General features: G+C 40.9%; 1 protein-coding gene across 1 annotated transcript in view; it reads right to left on the reverse strand.

The window, feature by feature from the left end:
- The window catches only part of LOC124401014 (copine-8), a 140,564-nt gene that overhangs the window by 40,204 nt on the left and 81,031 nt on the right, over nucleotides 1-19,329 (reverse strand). The window contains exons 7-9 of the mRNA XM_046872901.1: nucleotides 3,228-3,291; nucleotides 2,601-2,704; nucleotides 114-218 (exon numbers count right to left, since the gene is read on the reverse strand). Coding sequence (XP_046728857.1) covers nucleotides 114-218; nucleotides 2,601-2,704; nucleotides 3,228-3,291 — 273 coding nt within the window. The remainder of the gene's footprint in view (nucleotides 1-113; nucleotides 219-2,600; nucleotides 2,705-3,227; nucleotides 3,292-19,329) is intronic.

Raw genomic sequence — 19,329 nt, forward strand, 5'->3', positions numbered from 1 at the left:
AATGGAGAATGAGGTTCAGAAGGTTTCTAATATTGTATCTGCCTATTTTTTGACGACTAAGTAAGTTATTACGTTTACCATAAAAATGAAAGACATGGCTTCTGAGGGCCTACCTGTCATAGTCTCCATTGCACAAGGCTCTGACTGGAATCTTGAAGGCTTGCCATACAGGGTTCAGGGTGTTCTTTACCACCTCTGTCTTATGGCAAATGGTGAATCTATAACAAGCAGAGACACCTTAGTCACACACACACATGCATAAAGTATTGTTGAATTTCCACAATCATATACATAGCCTTGGCACTTAACATGTACACAGGCCTAAAAGCTTGACAGTTTATTTTAAAGTACCAGAATGAAGGCAAAGGTGAACAACGCAAGTCTCTTCTCAAAGTGTAAATTGTGCTTAACCTAAAAAATAATCACCATGTCCAGTGTGCAAGAATAAAAATATAAAAAGGATACCATTGATGTTGACATTAACTAAATTCTTATTATATCATTTTTTATTCTAATATATTCCTCTTCCTCTGTATATATTCCTCTAATATATTCCTCGATATAGTTTCTCTTTTCTGTCCTTTTTTTTAATATAAAATTTTAAAAACACCAGGTGTATTCAGTAGCTGGCTGAAGGAACATATTACTAAAATGCAGAAACCAACAGTATTGCATGTTTTAGCAACAAATTTATCATTACTCCATTGCCTTAGTAACATATAAAGGATGGTACCAATAGCAAAGCAGCATGTAGTGATACAGTTACTTCGGGTTAGTTGCCGTAGTAACTAAGAAGGGCTTAGAATTAGCTACCTATTTCATTAAACTAAAATAAGACAATAAGCAGACAGGCTTGTTGAAATAAGGTATGTGAATTTCTGGCTAGAAAAATAACAATATTTCAAACTGGCTTAAGCCCGACCGAAGAAAAGCAATATCTGTCAAAATGAAACTGAAAAAGAAGAGCAATCAAGCATACAGGAAACACATTGACATAAACCGAACTCAGGATCATCACTGCAGTATGAATTTGCAGCTGACAAACCTGGAGTTTATCCACATTCACATCAACATAGACCACAGTCTAAAAGGAGTTTCCAACACAGGTAGAATCTATGCTGTAGCTAAGGCTGCTCTGACAGCAAAGTTGGGTCTTACCCAGCATTAGTATGGTGTTCCTAATAAAGTTGGCAGTGATTGTATAAAGCATGTATTGCCAGTCTTATTTTATTTTTTTTATAGACTATGTTACTTGGCATAGCTTTATGAGCAGTTTGTCCTGCAGAAACAGGTTTTCTTCTAAGACCTTCCTCTCTTCCACACAACTGTCCAGGAGTGTAATGAAGGATTTACTTATAGATTTTACATGCTGCTTCTGTAGATTTGTCTGCTGTTCCGCTGCAAACAAAACTCTTTTTTTATCCAACTAACCCACACACATCAAAATAAACCTCTTATCATCTGAATACATGGCTACAGCAAAAAACAGCAGCTCAGGTCAATATTCTGCTGCTCTTAGACTTAGAAAAGGCCGTAATCATTAGTCATAAATTCAGTCACCTCATTAGAAATCAGTTTGCTTTGTACTAGCAATCAACTGATATGGATTTTTCACAGCTCAGAGTGCATTAATAGGGCACAGTGACAATGACCTGCCAGTGCACTAATTAAAATACAAGAGTTGTGCAATTAGGGACAAAATGTTCCTCATTTCCAATTAGTGACAGTAAAACTGAGAAAAAAATGAACTCTTGATAGACAGACAATTTTTTTTATATGTCTTTTAACAGATATCCTCGCTATAATGAGATATTCATTTCTTTATGTATTAGTTTGTATTTTTCATTTTGGATGCAGACAATCTGGTAATGATGCGTTTCTTTACCTCACAAAACAGTCCCTTTTTGTAAAAGAAACTAACCGGAGATCATTATTTTAAAGAAAATAACAGAACAGTAGAGCAAGTATACATTTTCATTAGTTCCAGCAAGTTACAAGAAAGCAAAAACAGCTAACCAATTTGTAAATATGAGCTACATGATTGACCAACACTTTCTGGATTTTAACAGCTAGTAGCTGATTAGACCAAGCTAGACTAAAGCTAGACTAAGACTAGGTTGGTGGATTGGCTACCTTACTATACCAGACAAAGTAAATAATAAATAAGAATAAATGAAATAGTTTATTAATTCGTTTTACATTTGCTGTTTGCAGATTTAATCCTTATGTGGTATATTTGTTATATAGGGAGTCTGTAGGGCCATTCAAAACAACTAAGTTTATACAATGACAAAAGAATTTCACTTAGAGCTAGATTGCTTTATGGAATAAATCCATATTCATAAGAATATTATTAATACTTTTAATATCCCTATCGCGTTTACACTGTCAATATGAGACATAAAAAGCTATATGGCTAGCTACAATATTACACTAATTTATCAATTAGCTTAAACTCTGCATTCATAAATCCCAGTTGCCTTGCAACAGTATCCTTATGTTTATATGTTTATTCCCTTATACACTAAACATGTTATTTTAATTCCAATGTTGAAAGGAACCTAAACAACTATATCATTTAAGTGGTGTATCCTACTCACGTTCCGTCCTCGTTGCTGCGGTAAAATACAAGGAAAGGGTCAGACTTGCCAAAGAAATCCTTCTTGTCCAGCTTGTTGCCACAAAACTGCATCATTACAGATTCCTGCGAGACAAAGATACAACCATTGAAGCACTAGTACCCAATAATTAAGCATTTGGCAACCAGATTCTTCAGAGCAGATGATTTTGTGTGACTACAAAATGGTTTGGCACAGTCTTTTCGATTTGCTTAACTGATGCCAGGTGGCAAAACAAAGGAGACAAATGAGAAATCCTTTTGACAAGCACACACGTGTGGACACCAACTAGCATGTGCAAACACCTTCTTTACAGTCTGGTTGTCATCTGTTAATGGTAAATTACATATAGTAAATGTATAACAATATTTTATCTACGTGTGTATGTTTTTGGCGGAGATGAGATTTTTGGCCCATAAAAGTCTAGCTGGATGTTTTGTCAGCCTGTTTTTGCTTTGCTTAGGGCCAAGGCAGTACTGGGGCATGAACCTCTCACATTCTAATACATCTCTAATATATCCACCTTTGTCCATTAAGATGCCATTTTCCAGAGATAATGCAAAGGAAAATCTTGTGATCCACAATAAAACAACACTAAGGATGACTTACTCTGCAGTTGTTTAGTTCCTCAGCCTTCACAATAATGGTGCCACACTTCTTCCCAGAAATGCCCCTGTTGGTGGCAAGAGAAACCTTTCAATACTCAGACATCATAATACATACAGTATAGAATAGGTAATCTAATTTGTTAGACCCCATTTGGGTAATACAGATGTGTGTGTTTGTGTTTTACATTTAATATTTGCTTTTCTAAAGATATTATTTCAGCATACTAACAAATGTCTTAATTCCTTTCATCCTTTATGCATTCACTCCCTCCATATGTGGAATTGTCAGGATTTTCTCCTTTTAAGAGAAATTCTTGAAGCAAATGCTAAATAATCCCTATCGCTAGACTGTCTTGCGTGTGCACAAAACAACAAACTACAAATCGTATTTCAGTGCAGCCACAGTGACACTGCAAATAACTCTAGCTTCTCTTTTGTACCCATGGCATTTCTGTGTATGTTTTCAAGTTTTATAATAATAATAATAATAACCAAGCATGAATCAGCGGTCGAGGATCACCGAGATCGGTAGCGTGACGTTCAAGAACCAATGACTGTGGGACTGTAGAGTCGTCCTTAGAGGAACTTGGGACGGCGACATCACTTTTAGAGGAGCATGGAAGTGCCACATCGCCTTCAGAGGGACCTTGGGCTGTGACGGGGCTTCCGGAAGGGTCTTGGAGCGCGGACTCGCATTCGAAGAGACCTGGGAGAGCGATGGGGCTTCTGGAAAGGCTGGGAGGCGAGATGTCGCCTTCAGAGGGACTTGGAGGTGAGACATCACCTTCAGAGGGACTTGGAGGTAAAACGTCTTTTTTAGAGGGGCTCAGAGGTGAGACGTCCCCTTCAGAGGGACTTGGAGGTAAAACGTCTTTTTTAGAGGGGCTCAGAGGTGAGACGTCCCCTTCAGAGGGACTTGGAGGTGAGACATCGTCTTCAGAGGGGCTTGGAGGCGAGACGTCCCCTTCAGAGGGACTTGGAGGTGAGACATCGTCTTCAGAGGGGCTTGGAGGCGAGACGTCGCCTTCTGAGGGACTTGGAGGGGAGACGTCGTCTTCAAAGGGGCTTGGAGGCGAGACGCCACCTTCTGAGAAGCCTGGGGGCAAGACGTTGCCTTCTGAGGAGCTTGGAGGCGTGACATCACCTTCTGGGGAACTTGGAGGCGTGACGGCGCCTTCTGGGGAACTTGGAGGCTTAATGTCGCCTTCTGGGGAACTTGGAGGCGTGACGTCGCCTTCAGGGGAACTTGGAGGCGTTATGTCGCCTTCAGAGGGACTTGAAGGCGTGACGTCCCCTTCAGAGGAGCTTGGAGGCGTGACGGCACTTCCGGAGGGGTTTGGCGACGATGTTCTGTTCTTGTCGCGGTCTGGCTGCGGTACACTCAGGTACACTCTTGGTGGCCAGACGGAGCGGAGCGGCACAGACAGAGGCCAGACGGAGCGGAGCGGCACCCTTGGAGGTGCACTGAAGCGGAGCGACGTGCACAGAGGTGCACTGGAGCTGAGAGACATGCTCGGAGGTGCACTGGAGCTGAGAGACGTGCTCGGAGGTGCACTGGAGCTGAGAGACACGCTCAGAGGTGCACTGGAGCTGAGAGACGCGCTCAGAGAAACTTGTTTCGTTTGGCGGGACACTGGAGCGGAACGGTGGAACACTGGAGTGGAGCCTTCCCAGAGCTGACGGGGGTTGTAGTGGAGGTCCGCTGTTACCCTCCCGTACATTCCAGTGATTTTTCTGGGTGAAACTGGAAAATGAACCAAAGTTGCCCTCGTTCATGCTCCACACTCTTCAGGCCAAAGAAAGAGCATCCCCAGACAGGAGAGAGATGCAGAACGCGATTTTGGCATGTTCAGAGGGGAATTGGGATGAATGCATAGCCACATACATGCCGATGCTCCATAGGAATCTGCCCCACTCAGCCATTTCGCCGGAGAAGCGAGCCAGGAATTCCATTGAGCTCTCTGAGGTGCATGGAGCCGGCAAGCATGATCCGCGAGGAGCGGTAGACGTCCAAACGGGTTGCCGATCCACCGTGGTTTAGCGATCTCTTCTTTTCTTGTTAAGGTTGGTTCTTCTTGACCATGAGTCGGATGCGGAAGTAACTCAATCATCGTTTATTGAGTTAACACGCACACAAACACAGGTTATGGAGCGTTACGGACTGTCATGTGAGTGTGGTTCGTAATGCGGGTAGGATCTGTCACGGAGGGGTAATCCATGGAACGGAGATGATCCACGGAACAGAGGTAATCCACGGAGCAGAGCGGAGAGAAACCAAGCATGAAGCATGAACCAACAGGGAATGCTGGCGGTCGAGGATCACCGAGATTGGTAGCATGATGTTCAAGAACCAATGACCGGTGACTCTGGAACAGGCGTTTAAATAGGTGAGTAGATAACGAGGACCAGGTGTTTGGAATCAAAGCCGGGAGCGATAGAGATAGCGGCGGAGGGGGGCGTGGCAGGTGGTTCCCTGACACTTGCGGTCTGCACGTTTGGATTGCATTCGGTACACATGTGAACCGAACCGAAAGCCTTGTACTGAAAAATTTTGGTACGAATCTGTGTACCATTACAGCCCCCCACCAAAAAATAAAATAAAATAATAATAATAATAATAAAAGATATATAATATACATATATACATATATAAATAAATATATATATATATATATATATATATATATATATATATATATATATATATATATATATATATATATATATACGTGTGTGTGTGTGTGTGTTACAAGTTATGTATATACTATCTATCTGTCTGTCTGTCTGTCTGTGTGTGTGTGTGTGTGTGTGTGTGTGTGTGTGTGTGTGTGTGTGTATACAAGTTAAGGTATTTTTTAACCTTTTAACAAATACAATCATTAAATAGGTTTAGATTCCCTCAGAAATTCTAAATTGAGGATTTTAAATTAATGATTTTACAAAGATTTTTTTCCCCAAATTTTCAGAATTCAGAACAAAGTCTTCTTTAGAAAGAATAGAAATACACACAAGCAAAATTTGTTTATGCATCATCTTTATCCTCATCTGCTTTATCATGGTGAGGGTCATGGTGGATCTAGTGTCTATGCTGGAAACACTGGGTGCTGTCGATTTAACTATAGTCTATTGTAGAGCACCACACATACAAAATTTACTCCTATTCTTTTGCAAGTCACACTTGATAACTTGTTCAATTCAGCATAGCCATCATCCTATTCCTATGTTGTTGTTTTTTGCACTTTTGAAACCAGAGAATCCATAATCATCCTAAGAGGACATGGGGAGGACGTGCACTGCTCCACACAGCCTACCTGATAATTCACTAAATATAAATGACTCAATTTAATGTTAAATTAATTCATACTTGAACCTGGCTTACAGCATATTTATCGAAATGTGCTACTGTTGCTATCATTCAAGTCAGATTAAATTCACCACAAACATCTTGAGAGCTGATTGTCAATCTGTTGAGAAGATTGTTCAAAAAGGCCAATCAAAGTAATTCAGTTGGGAGCAATTCTACAAATAGCTGCTGTGACCCTTTAAACTCTCCTCAATAGACTGCAATTATTTAATGGAGACCCTGATGCTGGTGTTTTCTCACATCTCGAGTTCAGTTCTTTGTTCTAGTTCCAGTTTTATAAATGATTTCAGTTGTGTTTTTTATCTCCCAGATCGGATCTTTAGATTTTTTTGTATTTCATTTGCGCATGTACTACTGAAAAGATTTCAATTCTAATACTATAGGGATGTCTTAACTATTCTATTCCAAATAGTTACAGAAATTAAAACATATGCCAGTAGTGTAGTTTGGATCCTGCTATGTGTATAAAACTTTTTCTTTTGCTTCTATACTCTGCCTTTGCTTCAGTATTCATCTTTTTCGATCAGTTTAACAAAGTCAGGTCAATGCTCTCAAAACAATTATCGCATCTAAACACTGTGTAATTGTAATAAATAAAATGTACGTTTTTGTCAATTTTATATAAAGAACAAATTTCATGTTCCAAAAGTTCTAAAAACACCAGACAAAATTTAACATTGTTTTCATAATATACATTTTATAATTGATCAGTTTAACATAAATCAGATGTACCACTTTCCAAACGAAAGTATTTGCTAAATTCACAGTTTCACATGGTATGTTCTCAATTAACCATAAATCATATCTGCTGAGTTACTAATACACACAACACATGAAATGCAACTTTCCCAATTGTACACAACGATAAGAAATCTATAAAAAAAAAAATGTGAGGGGAAATACAAAAAAGAACACTTTTTCATCCCTGGGTTTTTCACCAAACTATTACAAATAATTTTGATACGCAATTGTATAGAATGTCTTTGGATGTGGTGGCATTACATTTTTCTCTTCATTTGAACTAGAAGCCCCAAACCTGTTACATAATGACAATGCCCCTGTGGACAAAGTGAGCTCCATGAAGGTATGTTTAACATGGTGTAGAAGATCTTAATTGGCCTGTTATAGAGAACTGACTACAACCGTATTGTATAATTTCTAAATTAATTAGAATGCTGACTGCACCCCAGGCCTACTCACTATATCAGTACCTTCCCAGAAGAGTGGAGGTGATTACAACAGCAAATGTGGGGTGGCATTTTTAAAAAGAACATTTTAGTCTGATGTTCACACACTTTTTACATATGCATATACATACACGCAAACCACCAGAATATAGTATGTACAAATAAATTGTTTGGTCAAGATATGCATTTGTTGAATTGGATGCGGTAATTGTTTTAAAAGAAAGACATATGTTTGGAAAGATGTGTGAAATCAGTCGAGAAAAACTCAAATATACCTTCCTATACATACCCACATGCCAGTCAGTCTCAGTCCGTAACACAACACTTACAGATTTTAATGAAACCTGGGATTTTTTCATTAGCTGAGGCATTAAATAGCCCTTACAAACCCCCTGCTGTGACTGAAATGTGTATTTTTGCATATTATTCCTGAGAAAGCAAACACTAGGCTAAGATCCAGAGCAGTTCCCTTGAGCTTTACTCCTTAGGGCTCCATATCTGAGCAGCCTGTGCAGACACAAATATAAACTTTATTAAACTCTAGTTACTTATGCTGCTTGCTAGTTATTATTCTCAAGTGAAGAAACGGTGACAGAGGCACGACTGGGATGAAGTCCCAGTAAAATAAAGATAATTTCTATTGAGACTGTTCACACTTTCAAGCTAAACAAGTACCATGAGCAAGCAGTTTCCAAAAAAAAAAAAAAAAAAAGTTAAGCTTTCTATTAACACTTTATAATAAAGCTAGTTCAGTAGAACGCTGATAAAATAATAGGCATTTTCAGAATAATAAACATCTTGAATGTCATTCTGTCAAGTTCACGTTCACTTTTTTAGGTTTACTGACTTAAATTAGTATGCAGCAGCACAAGATGCTTTGATGCTGATCTGTTGACTATTTTATAAAATGTTGGAGATACTTTTTTTCAATGGAAAATCAGTCACTGTCTATACGAAAGCTTGCATTGAACTCCAAATCTGCCATTTGACCAGTCTGCAGTCAGTGCCAGGATGCTGTACTGACACAAACAGCCATTAAGAGGAAAATAATGAACACATATCCGGATGTGTATTTGTGGATGCAATGCCACAATCTATCAATGCAACAACAATCCCGCTTAGGGTGTATCCTGAGCCTGATATTCACTGGATGATGATGAAATCAAATCCTGGATTTTTCCCAGATTTACAGGTATGTTAAAATTTTTCTATATGAATTATGGAATTGTGTATATTATTTCTCACTTTTGATGAAATACAATATTTCCGAGCAACTCAAGTCATGCAAACTGTTTGTGGTTAACCGGGTAGCTTTAATGCGGCTACAGAACTCCAGTGAAGCTTTAGGCTCCTACAGCAGATTTGAGTACACTGACTTAATAGGGAGTAAGGCTCATCAGACAACAGGCTTTTAATGTCATTTTTGTTTTGACATGATATTGTTATTATAATTATTAAAATTATTATCTTTATTGAAGAAAATTAAATACAGGAGTATTATAGTTTTTCAGATGCCTTTGACTTTGTAGTGCAGTATAACCATAATGGCTAGAAGTTGCTAAAGTGAAAAATGAATGCATTTGAACTTTATTTTTTATGGCTTTGACATCAACTGCAATACTCCACCCTCCAAAATGTGATTTAGCAACAATAATAATAAGTGTCATGGAAATAAAATGTTATGCAAGGATATGACTTCAAAAGGAATGTAATATGCAAATTACCATGATATTTATGTAATTGAATACATATTTGAAACATTTTACTTTTAGTATGCTACAATAAGTGATACAGCATGCAAAATGTAAATATATGGACCCTGAATACATGTAATATACATGTATCATTTATATTTTCAATTATGGCATTTTTTAAGCGGCGCAGAGACCAGGTAAAAATGAAGAGCAGACCAACACTGAACTGGTAGCGAAAAAAATAAAAATAAACGCTACCTCTATTATATGGCGATATTTGAGCTTTAGGATTACCAACACTGAGCATAAAGAGGAACTGTACAAGAACTGTACAAATCTTTAACAGATCTCACTGGTTCTAGACAACAGGCGATGGTTCTACAGACAGAGCTTTCTTTTATTTTTTATTCACATTTTCCCCACCGCTTTCTCTCACTCGTACTTAAGCCGGGACACACACCCACTCGCAGTAACGCACATCTCTCCTCGACACCAACGCGTGTCACGCACAAACTTCTGGATTAGCGTGAATTCACCTGGCAACCTCCGCTTTCCCCACACAATTCCCCATACACGCCGTCTGCTCTGCCTGGGATCTATCTATCTACACATCTGTCTGTCTGTCTGTCTGTCTGTCTGTCTGTCTGTCTGTCTGTCTGTCTGTCTGTCCTTCTGTCTGTCTGTCCTTCTGTCTGTCTGTCTATCTATCTATCTATCTATCTATCTATCTATCTATCTATCTATCTATCTATCTATCTATCTGTCTATCTATCTGTCTATCTATCTGTCTATCTTGTCTGTCTATCTATCTTGTCTGTCTGTGATCTCATCTCTCTCTCTCACTCTCTTTCCCTCCCTCGTTGTCTGTTACATCCTATGTAAACAGGGCCATTTCTAGCCTTTAAGAACAAAAGGCAAGATGCCATTAAAAAGTTAAACATATTCAATAATAACGATTGCAGTATTGCCTGAATTCAAGTATGTAAACATATACTGTATCTTAAACTTTAACAGAAAAACAGGTCAATAATTTAAATGGTGTTTGCTGTATGCTGGTTGTTTCGATAAAATATTTCAAATATCTTTTTTTGTGTGAAAATATATATGGTTTTATTTATTGTTTTATTTAATGATGCTGTTCCTTGAAGAAAAAATGTTTACATTAATGCAAATGTTATTTCATTTTGTAAAAAAATATTCATTTTTGAAAACCCTTTACAGTTTACAAATTTCAGCATTATCACTAATCTGTGTGCAATTTTCATGATAACCAATCAAGTGGACTCATGATACCATTTATTATGACTTTTTATGACGTCTTTAGGAAATGTAGCAGATTTAAGCATTTCTTTCTTCATTACATTTTATGCTAGATGTGCATCACTAATCATGACTGAGTGCATAAATATTTAAATTATCATCTGGCAATTCCGATCTGCTTTGACCTCTTTACGCTCTACTAAGATCTTTCATATAGAAGCTACAGTCTGTAACAGAACTCGCAATGGTACATCCTAATTACTTCAGTATGCATTTCATCACCTACAAAAAAGTACATACGTTAGAATAAACTGTGTAATCGTGCAAAATCTCATGTCCAGACGATGAATCACAGATGTCACAGCGTGCTATTTTTGGTCAGATTTCAGGGGTTTGTTGAGAAAAGAATTTCGAATGAGTTACGACATATTTAATTAAAATCAAGCCAATTTACTGGAATCTCTCTTATTCCTTTAAACCGCAGTGCACAATATTGCAGATAGCAAAGAAAAAAAAGCATGAAACACTAGCATATTTCCTCACAGCGACAACTCTCCCACTCTTTCTTGAACACCTCTCGCACATGCCCAGCGAACACATTCCTTTTTTAGCTTGATGTTTCTGCAGATGCTCAGCTATCGAGATAAAATCGCTGAAGTTTGACTACAATAAAACAGAGTCGTGCTCAGTGTCAGTGTGTTTCATGGCAGTGAAAAGCAAGCCAACAGGTGGCAGACTACACTGTTACACCTGATTCATCAAGAAGATCTGCAGAGCGTTCAACCGTTCATAACCTGACCTGGAAAACAAGAGGAAGACAGTGAGAGGGAAAAGCTCAGGTCTCCATGACAACCCCAACCATTAAACTGGGCAAAGGACCCCAGCAGAGATAATGAATGTATTTCTGCATGAATATATTTCTGCACCGGTGCCTCCTGGACATGGGTTCATCCATATTTCACTGAGATAACTCAGTCCCCGAAAAAAAGGTAGCACTCAAAGCAAAGATTGCTTTTGGAGGACCATATGTTTGAACAAATTGTAATAACTTATTTTAATACTATATTGCCAGTTACACACCAAGAGTGTAAATCATAGCTGTGAAAAAATGAGAGGAATTATCGTTGACAGTCCTTTCTATTATACTGTACGTACGTACATGCACACATTATGATTATATGTAATAAAATTGTTTTATGGTCAGCCATTTCTACAATCTTATTTCAAGTTTTAAAAAAAATATTTAATAGGGCAGATACTAGTGAAAGGTTTTCGGATGAAATAGACCTTTTTTCAGGTGTTTTTATTATTATTATTGGCTTCAGGAGTAAAAAAAGATGCCTTCTCGAAGGAATCCTTTTGAAATAAATAAGCAATCTGCGTTCACAATCTATTCGCTATTCATTTGTAGATTTTTATTATGCACAAGCTATAATTGAGTTTCTTAGTGAAGCTAAGACCGTCATAAAACCTTTGAACTCACTTATATGCAAGAATTAAGGTCTTCAAAAAAACGCCATCACCCTTATTACATCACTATCCGCTCACACAGTGATACTCGTTGAGTGGAAACGCACACACCTAGACACATTCACACATCCCCTCGAATTCCTCTCTACACTGTGAAACTACCATCCTGAAAGTCCTAATCAAGACACTCGAATTTACAATCAGCATCCTGACAGAACAAGTTAATTAAGTGTCGGCTACACTGCGGCAGAACAGCTGTTTTTCCCATCGTCTCACGTACAAATTATATCTCCACCACTTCCACCACCCACCTATCAGTACAGATTTGAATGAAATAGCAATTATCATTAAAAGCGATCTATGTGCTCAAGTCCTTCTTCCTTCTTCACTGCTGGTCAATAGGTGACCTTTACCTTTACCAGACAGCTCATTGCAGTGTATGCCTAACTAATTAAGCTTGCAAGGTTTTTTCCTCACTGAGATTTATTGTGCCACAGCAGAGCTGCCATTCAGTCACACAGAGTAGTGAACCTGTGCAACCTCTTAACCAGCAAGAGTGGATTCACGAAACAGAAAATGCAGATAAGACCTCTAAAGAATAAATTAGAGCCCGTGCATTCTAGACGAAGTGCTTAACTCCCTGCTTTTAAAAGTAGAGTCATGTTGCATGGGTGTGATAAAATAAACCCTTCTGAGGTTTACACACAGGAAGCGCATATTGAACAGTGAGCAGCCTGGAAGACTTTATTAGGCTTTACTTTTTTCAAAACTTTTTTTTTGTACTTTTTTCTCTTTTTTTCCCCAAAATCAGCTGAATCAAAGCAAATGTAAAAATATTTTATAAATACATTTTACCTACAGAGAAATGACAAACTAAATATACACACAATGGTGTGTTCTGCACACAAAGAAAATTTACCATAATTTACCACTACAAAAACAGCTATGCTCCGATTTTTCCTAAAAGCTTTCAAACACATACATGCAAATGCTCAGGAATTATACCACACACACACACACACACACACACACACACACACACACACACACACACACACACACACACACACACAATTATATTCCTCTGTCTCTCTTTCTCTCTCTCCTGCCATCCACTGACAGGGCTTAAAATAGCACCATGGAGACATGGTGAGAGACTTCTCGTTGTTTTTCCCTCCCTATGCAGAGACTCCCGTATGCAGGCTGGTGTGCTGATTAAACTGTATAATTATCTGTAATTAACAGTCATTAGGGTTGTTAAAGGTGCCCCCCATCAGGGTGGAGGTGCAGGTGCATCACTTTGGCACTGTTTTGCCATTCTCAGAAACATTCCCCATAACTACTGCAACATTCTAAAGATTCATATTTGCACATACTACTTGCATAAGCTATAGAAGCGTATACATGTGACAATCTATTTTTTTAATTAATAATTTTTGAATAAGCATAAATTGTTTGATGAAACAAGTAAACTTAAAAATATTACACAGGAAGGAAGAAAAGCACAATCATTTAGAATTTGGAATTTTGGAAACTTTTCATATATACAAAACGGTTTACAGCTTTTTAACTCTGCCAACTTCTGCTAAATATAGGGAATGAAAAGTTCAAAATGGCCTTTAAGAGGCTCAGCTATAGAAGTGCTTTCTTTATTCCGATTCTACCACAGTCAGCTACAATAGAGTGCATCAGGGCAGGCGATGGATCACCTAGCAAATAGCCTCGGCATATACTACATTCTGAGGTGTGTGGATCAGTACAAAGTGCTTATTGATTTTGTGAAGCTAGGCCAGTAGCAGTGATCAGTCACAACCTCTTGGTTGGAAATGGCAAAGTTGTTATCTCTAAGAAAGAAAGAAAGAAAGAAAGAAAGAAAGAAAGAAAGAAAGAAAGATAGATAGATAGATAGATAGATAGATAGATAGATAGATAGATAGATAGATAGATAGATAGATAGATAGATAATAGATAGGTAGAATTAAAAAAAACCCTATAAAAACCTTACATGCCTTGAGGGTTTTTTTTTTTAACTATTTGTCTCTTGCCCAGTTTAAGCCAATCAGCTAATTAAAAAGCTTTGTGTTGTGTTTTGTTTGTTTGTTTGTTTGTTTGAAGGCATTCAATCAAATTTACACCAATGTCAAATTAAGATAGCATAACTGTGCTACTAGGTGATATTCACAAAAATAAATAAACAAATTAAAACTGGGTAAAATAATTTACGCTAACCTTGCAGCAAATTCGTTACCACACCAACATTATCGCCACCGTCACTTTCTCTCTCTTGAACACCTCTCACACATGCCCAGTAAACACATTCCTTACCAGCTTTCTTTAAGGTGTTTCTGCAGATGCTCTGCTATTGAGATAAAAACGCTGAAATTTGACTACAGAGTCATGCTCAATGTCAGTGTCTTTCTTGAAAGTGAAGCTTAATTATTGGATTGTTCATAGTTGATATTTGTCTTAATACTATCTTAAATGCTAAACTATGTATAAAATGTAAATTCTGTTTTTCAGTCAAATAGATTTTTTTACTCACTTTTAATTGAGTTAAGCTCTATTTTGTTCATGTACCTGAACATCTACAGATTGTTAACAAGAAAAAAAAAAATGCCTCTAGGTATGTATGTAACCCTAGTTCCCTGAGGGAAGGAAACGCTGCATCAAAACGCTCTTCTCCAAGGACCCGTCCTGTGGACGTACGTGTCCTGTGCATGCACCAGACAGAGCCGGTTTAGTTTCTCCTGGTCTGGGGCCTGGAACGGAGGAGGAAAGAATGCCTGTAATCATACAGGTCGTGGGACGACCGAGGGCACCTTGGGTATGTAACTCGTACGGAAATACAGAAAGGCACTAGAAATACCCGCCGTAAACTCCAGGAAGAAGGGGGCCACGGAAAGGGCCTGCAGGTCCCCGACTCTCTTGATAGAGCAGATGGCCAACAAGAACACAGTCTTGATTGAAAGGTGCCTTCAAGATGCCTCGGCTAAAGGTTTGAAGAGGGGCTCAGACAGAGCCCCAAAACGATGGCCAGGTCCCACCCAGGCACTTTAGGTCATACCAGAGGCCTCAGCCTCCGGATGCCATGGAGAAAACACGTTAAAATCAACGTCATTTATTGGTAAAAGAGCCAACCACTTGGTGAACTGTCTCTGGAGGAAATCCAGCACTGGACCAACCGGGCAGTGAACTGGATCCAGCTGGCCTCGACAGGGTGTCTTCTGCCTTGTTCAACTGGCCCGGGATGTAAACTGCTCTCAAAGAGAGGAGTTATCCCTGGGCCTAAAGGGAAATCCGGTGCGTGCAAACGCAGACCTCCTTTTGATATAGGAGACCACCACAGTATTGTTTGTACGAACCAACACGTGGTGACCTCTAAGGTCTGAGAGGAAATGCTTCAGTGCTAAAAGCACGCCCAGCATCTCTAGGCAGTTAATGTGCCATGTGCATTCACACTGGACGCAGCTGCCATAAGCCCTAGCAGTTTCTGAAACTGCTTGACAGTGAGAGACTGCCCTTCTATGACCTTCCTGACGGCCGTAAGGATGGCCACAATGTGGGCAGGGGGAAGCTGTGTGCACAAAGTAGTCGAATCCCATATGAAACAGAGATAGGTGGAGAAATGGAAAATGCACAAAACCCCAAAGCCTTCATGTGGGCGAGAACGACATCTCGATGCCGGACTGCCAACTGCTTTGATTGAGCAAGGATCAACCAATCGTCGATGTAGTTGAGAATGGGGATGCCCTGGGTCTCAGGGGAACCAGAGCCGCATCCACACATTTTGTAAAGGGAGCTCATCCGGGATCTGTTTGGATAGGGATATAAGATCTAAGATATGAAGCAACCCTCCGTCCTATGAAGTACTGGCTGTAGAACCCGGACTCTCGTTCTGATGGAGGGACCACCTCGATGGCCTCCTTCCTCAGTAGAGTGTTTGCTTCCTGTTCCATGACCAGAGCCTGCTGACTTCCCACCAGGGTGTGAAGAACCCCGTGAAAACGGGGCGGAGGAGACCTGAACTGAATCGAGTAGCCTCGCTCTACAGTGTGCAGGAGACACTGAGACACATCTAGAAGAGCTTTTCAAGCTGCCAGAAAGTGCCTTAGGGGTATCAGTCTCTCGAGACCAACCTCCAGTGTGCCTAGAGCCGGGGCAGCACCCTGAGACGGCTCTAGGGGTGGCAAGATCTCCTGGACCACAACAATGCTGGGTGGAGAACAAGAAGAGAGCTCGCTGGAGCTGGCCATGCCCTGAGGCACCGAGGGTGGCAGGGTTAACGGACCAAGTCTCTGAGAGGGCCGGGACAGGGTGGCCACCGGATAGAGCGGTGCAGTGCGCCCCTTCACGACCGGATCCCCAGAAAGTCCCGTGTAAGGACCTTTTTGTCAAAGCCTTCCTGTTGAAGATGACAGTCGTCAGATCTGTCACCTCACGAGGCTTCGATGCCGAGTGCCATGCAGAACCCCTCACAGGGGAGAGCGAGTTGCGACACTTCGTTTCTGCACCTCCTGGTGGGAGGTGGAGGGTTCAGGGCTGTGCCCGCCGAGCAGCCCCATGTGAGGTACTGCTGGAATGCTGCCACCTGTTTCTTATTCTTCTGAAACCACCGAGCTTATGGAGTCGCCAAAGAGGCCAGAAGGGGTTAGCAGGGTGTCCAGCAGTACTGCCCTGTCTCTATCAGACATCTCTGACAGAGTGAGCCACAGGTGCATTTCTGTAGACACCAGGGCAGCCATAGACCAGCTAATGGTCCTAGTGGTCTCTTTAGTGGCTCTGAGAGCCAGATCCGCCATACGGCGAAGCTCATCAAAATGGCTGCCGGAGGCACCTCCCACAACCAACTCAAGTCAAGTCAAGTCAAGAGGCTTTTATTGTCATTTCTACTATACACAGTGGTACACAGTACACAGTAAAAACGAGACAATGTTCCTCCGGAACCCTGGTACACTAAACAACAACAAACAAAACAACACAGAGCTACAACACAAGCTACATAAAGTGCATCGAGTGCAACCTAGTGCAAACAGTGCAGACAGACAGTGCAGACAGACGACACAAGACAAGACACAAAACCCAATATAGCGCCGACCAGTAAACCTACTGTATACTTGATTATACAGTACTGTACGAGAAGACTGTAAAAACTATACAAACTAAAAACTATACCCCAGAAGGTATTATAAACAGAACAATGTAGTGCAAAAATACAGCAGCAGTCAAAGGTGCAAAAAACAGCATGTAAACAGTATAATACAGTGATAAATGATAAATGTGCAAAAAAACAGCAGTTAAGAGTGTGGTCGAGAATAATAAATAATAAATAAATGAATGGTGGTGGAATGGATTGAGATGAGTGATGAGTGTGTGTTAAGTGTTAAGTCCAGGAAAAAATTACAGTTCGGTAACACACATTTGAGTGAGTGTGTGTGTGAGTGAGTGTGTGTGTGAGAGTTCCGTTTCATTTCTGTGTATTGAGAAGCCTGATGGCTTGTGGAAAGAAACTGTTGCACAGTCTTGTTGTGGCGGCCCGAATGCTTCGGAACCGTTTTCCTGATGGCAGGAGGGTAAAAAGTGTGTGTGACGGGTGTGTGTGGTCGTCCACATTGCTGTGTGCTTTGCGGATGCAGCGTGTGGTGTAAATGTCCATGATAGAGGGGAGAGAGACTCAGATGATCTTCTCAGCTGTCCTCACTATCCTCTGTAGGGTCTTGCGGTTCGAGATGGTGCAGTTCCCAAACCAGGCAGTGATGCAGCTGCTTAAGATGCTCTCAATGGTCCCTCTGTAGAACATGGTCAGGATAAGGGGAGGGAGGTGGGTTTTTCCTCAGCCTTCTCAGGAAGTAGAGACGCTGCTGGGCTTTCTTTGTGATGGAGCTGGTGTTGAGTGACCAGGTGAGGTTGTCTGCTAGATGAACACCAAGGAATTTGGTGCTCTTGACGATCTCCACTGAGGATCCATCAATAATCAGTGGAGATTGGTCGCTCTGTGCTCTCCTGAAGTCCACAACCATCTCTTTCGTTTTGTCCACGTTCAGAGACAGGTTGTTTGCTCCACACCAGGCAGTTAACCGTTGTACCTCCTCTTTATATGCTGACTCATCGTTCTTGCTGATTAGACCCACCACGGTCGTGTCATCAGCAAACTTGATGATGTGGTTCGAGCTGTGCATTGCTACACAGTCGTGAGTCAGCAAAGTGAACAGCAGTGGGCTGAGCACACAGCCCTGGGGGGCCCCAGTGCTCAGTGTGGTGGTGCTGAAGATGCTGTTCCCGATCCTGACTGACTGAGGTCTCCCAGTCAGGCAGTCCAGGATCCAGTTACAGAGGGAGGTGTTCAGGCCCAGAAGGTTCAACTTCTCGATCAGGTGCTGAGGAATGATTGTGTTGAATGCTGAGCTGAAGTCAATGAACAGCATTCATACATATGAGTCCTTGTTATCCAGGTGGGTGAGGGCCAGATGGAGGGTTGTGGAGATAGCATCGTCCGTTAAACACTGTTTGGAAGTCGTTCAGCGCATCTGGGAGGGAGGGGTCACGGTCACAAGCAGGTGATGTGGTCTTGTAATTCGTGATCGCCTGGATGCCCTGCCACATGTGCCGGGTGTCTTCGCTGTCCTGGAAGTGGTTTTGGATTTTCTTTGCGTGTGCGCGCTTCGTCTCTCTGATTGCACGAGACAGTTTGGCCCTTGCTGTTTTTAAAGCCACCTTGTCCCCTGATCTGAAGGCAGAGTCTCTGTTTCAGCACGCATGCACATTTGCAGTCATCCACGGTTTCTGGTTGGAGCATGTAGTGATGGTCTTGGAGATGGTCACATCATCAAAGCACTTGCTGATGTAGCTGATCACTGATGATGTGTACTCCTCCAAGTTGATGTAATCACCGTTGGTTGCAGCCTCTCTTAACATGTCCCAGCCAGTGCACTCAAAACAGTCCTGAAGAGCAGAAGTGGCTCCTTCTGGCCAGGTTTTCACCTGTTTCAGAACTGGTTTAGAGCGTCTGATGAGCGGTCTGTATGCTGGAATTAACATAACAGAGCAGTGGTCTGAGTATCCGAGATGGGGCTGGGCTCCGCACGATACGCGCCGGGGATGTTTGTGTAAACAAGATCCAGCGTGTTCGCT

This window comes from Silurus meridionalis, chromosome 18 (assembly GCF_014805685.1).
Source record: "Silurus meridionalis isolate SWU-2019-XX chromosome 18, ASM1480568v1, whole genome shotgun sequence".
Taxonomy (NCBI): domain Eukaryota; kingdom Metazoa; phylum Chordata; class Actinopteri; order Siluriformes; family Siluridae; genus Silurus; species Silurus meridionalis.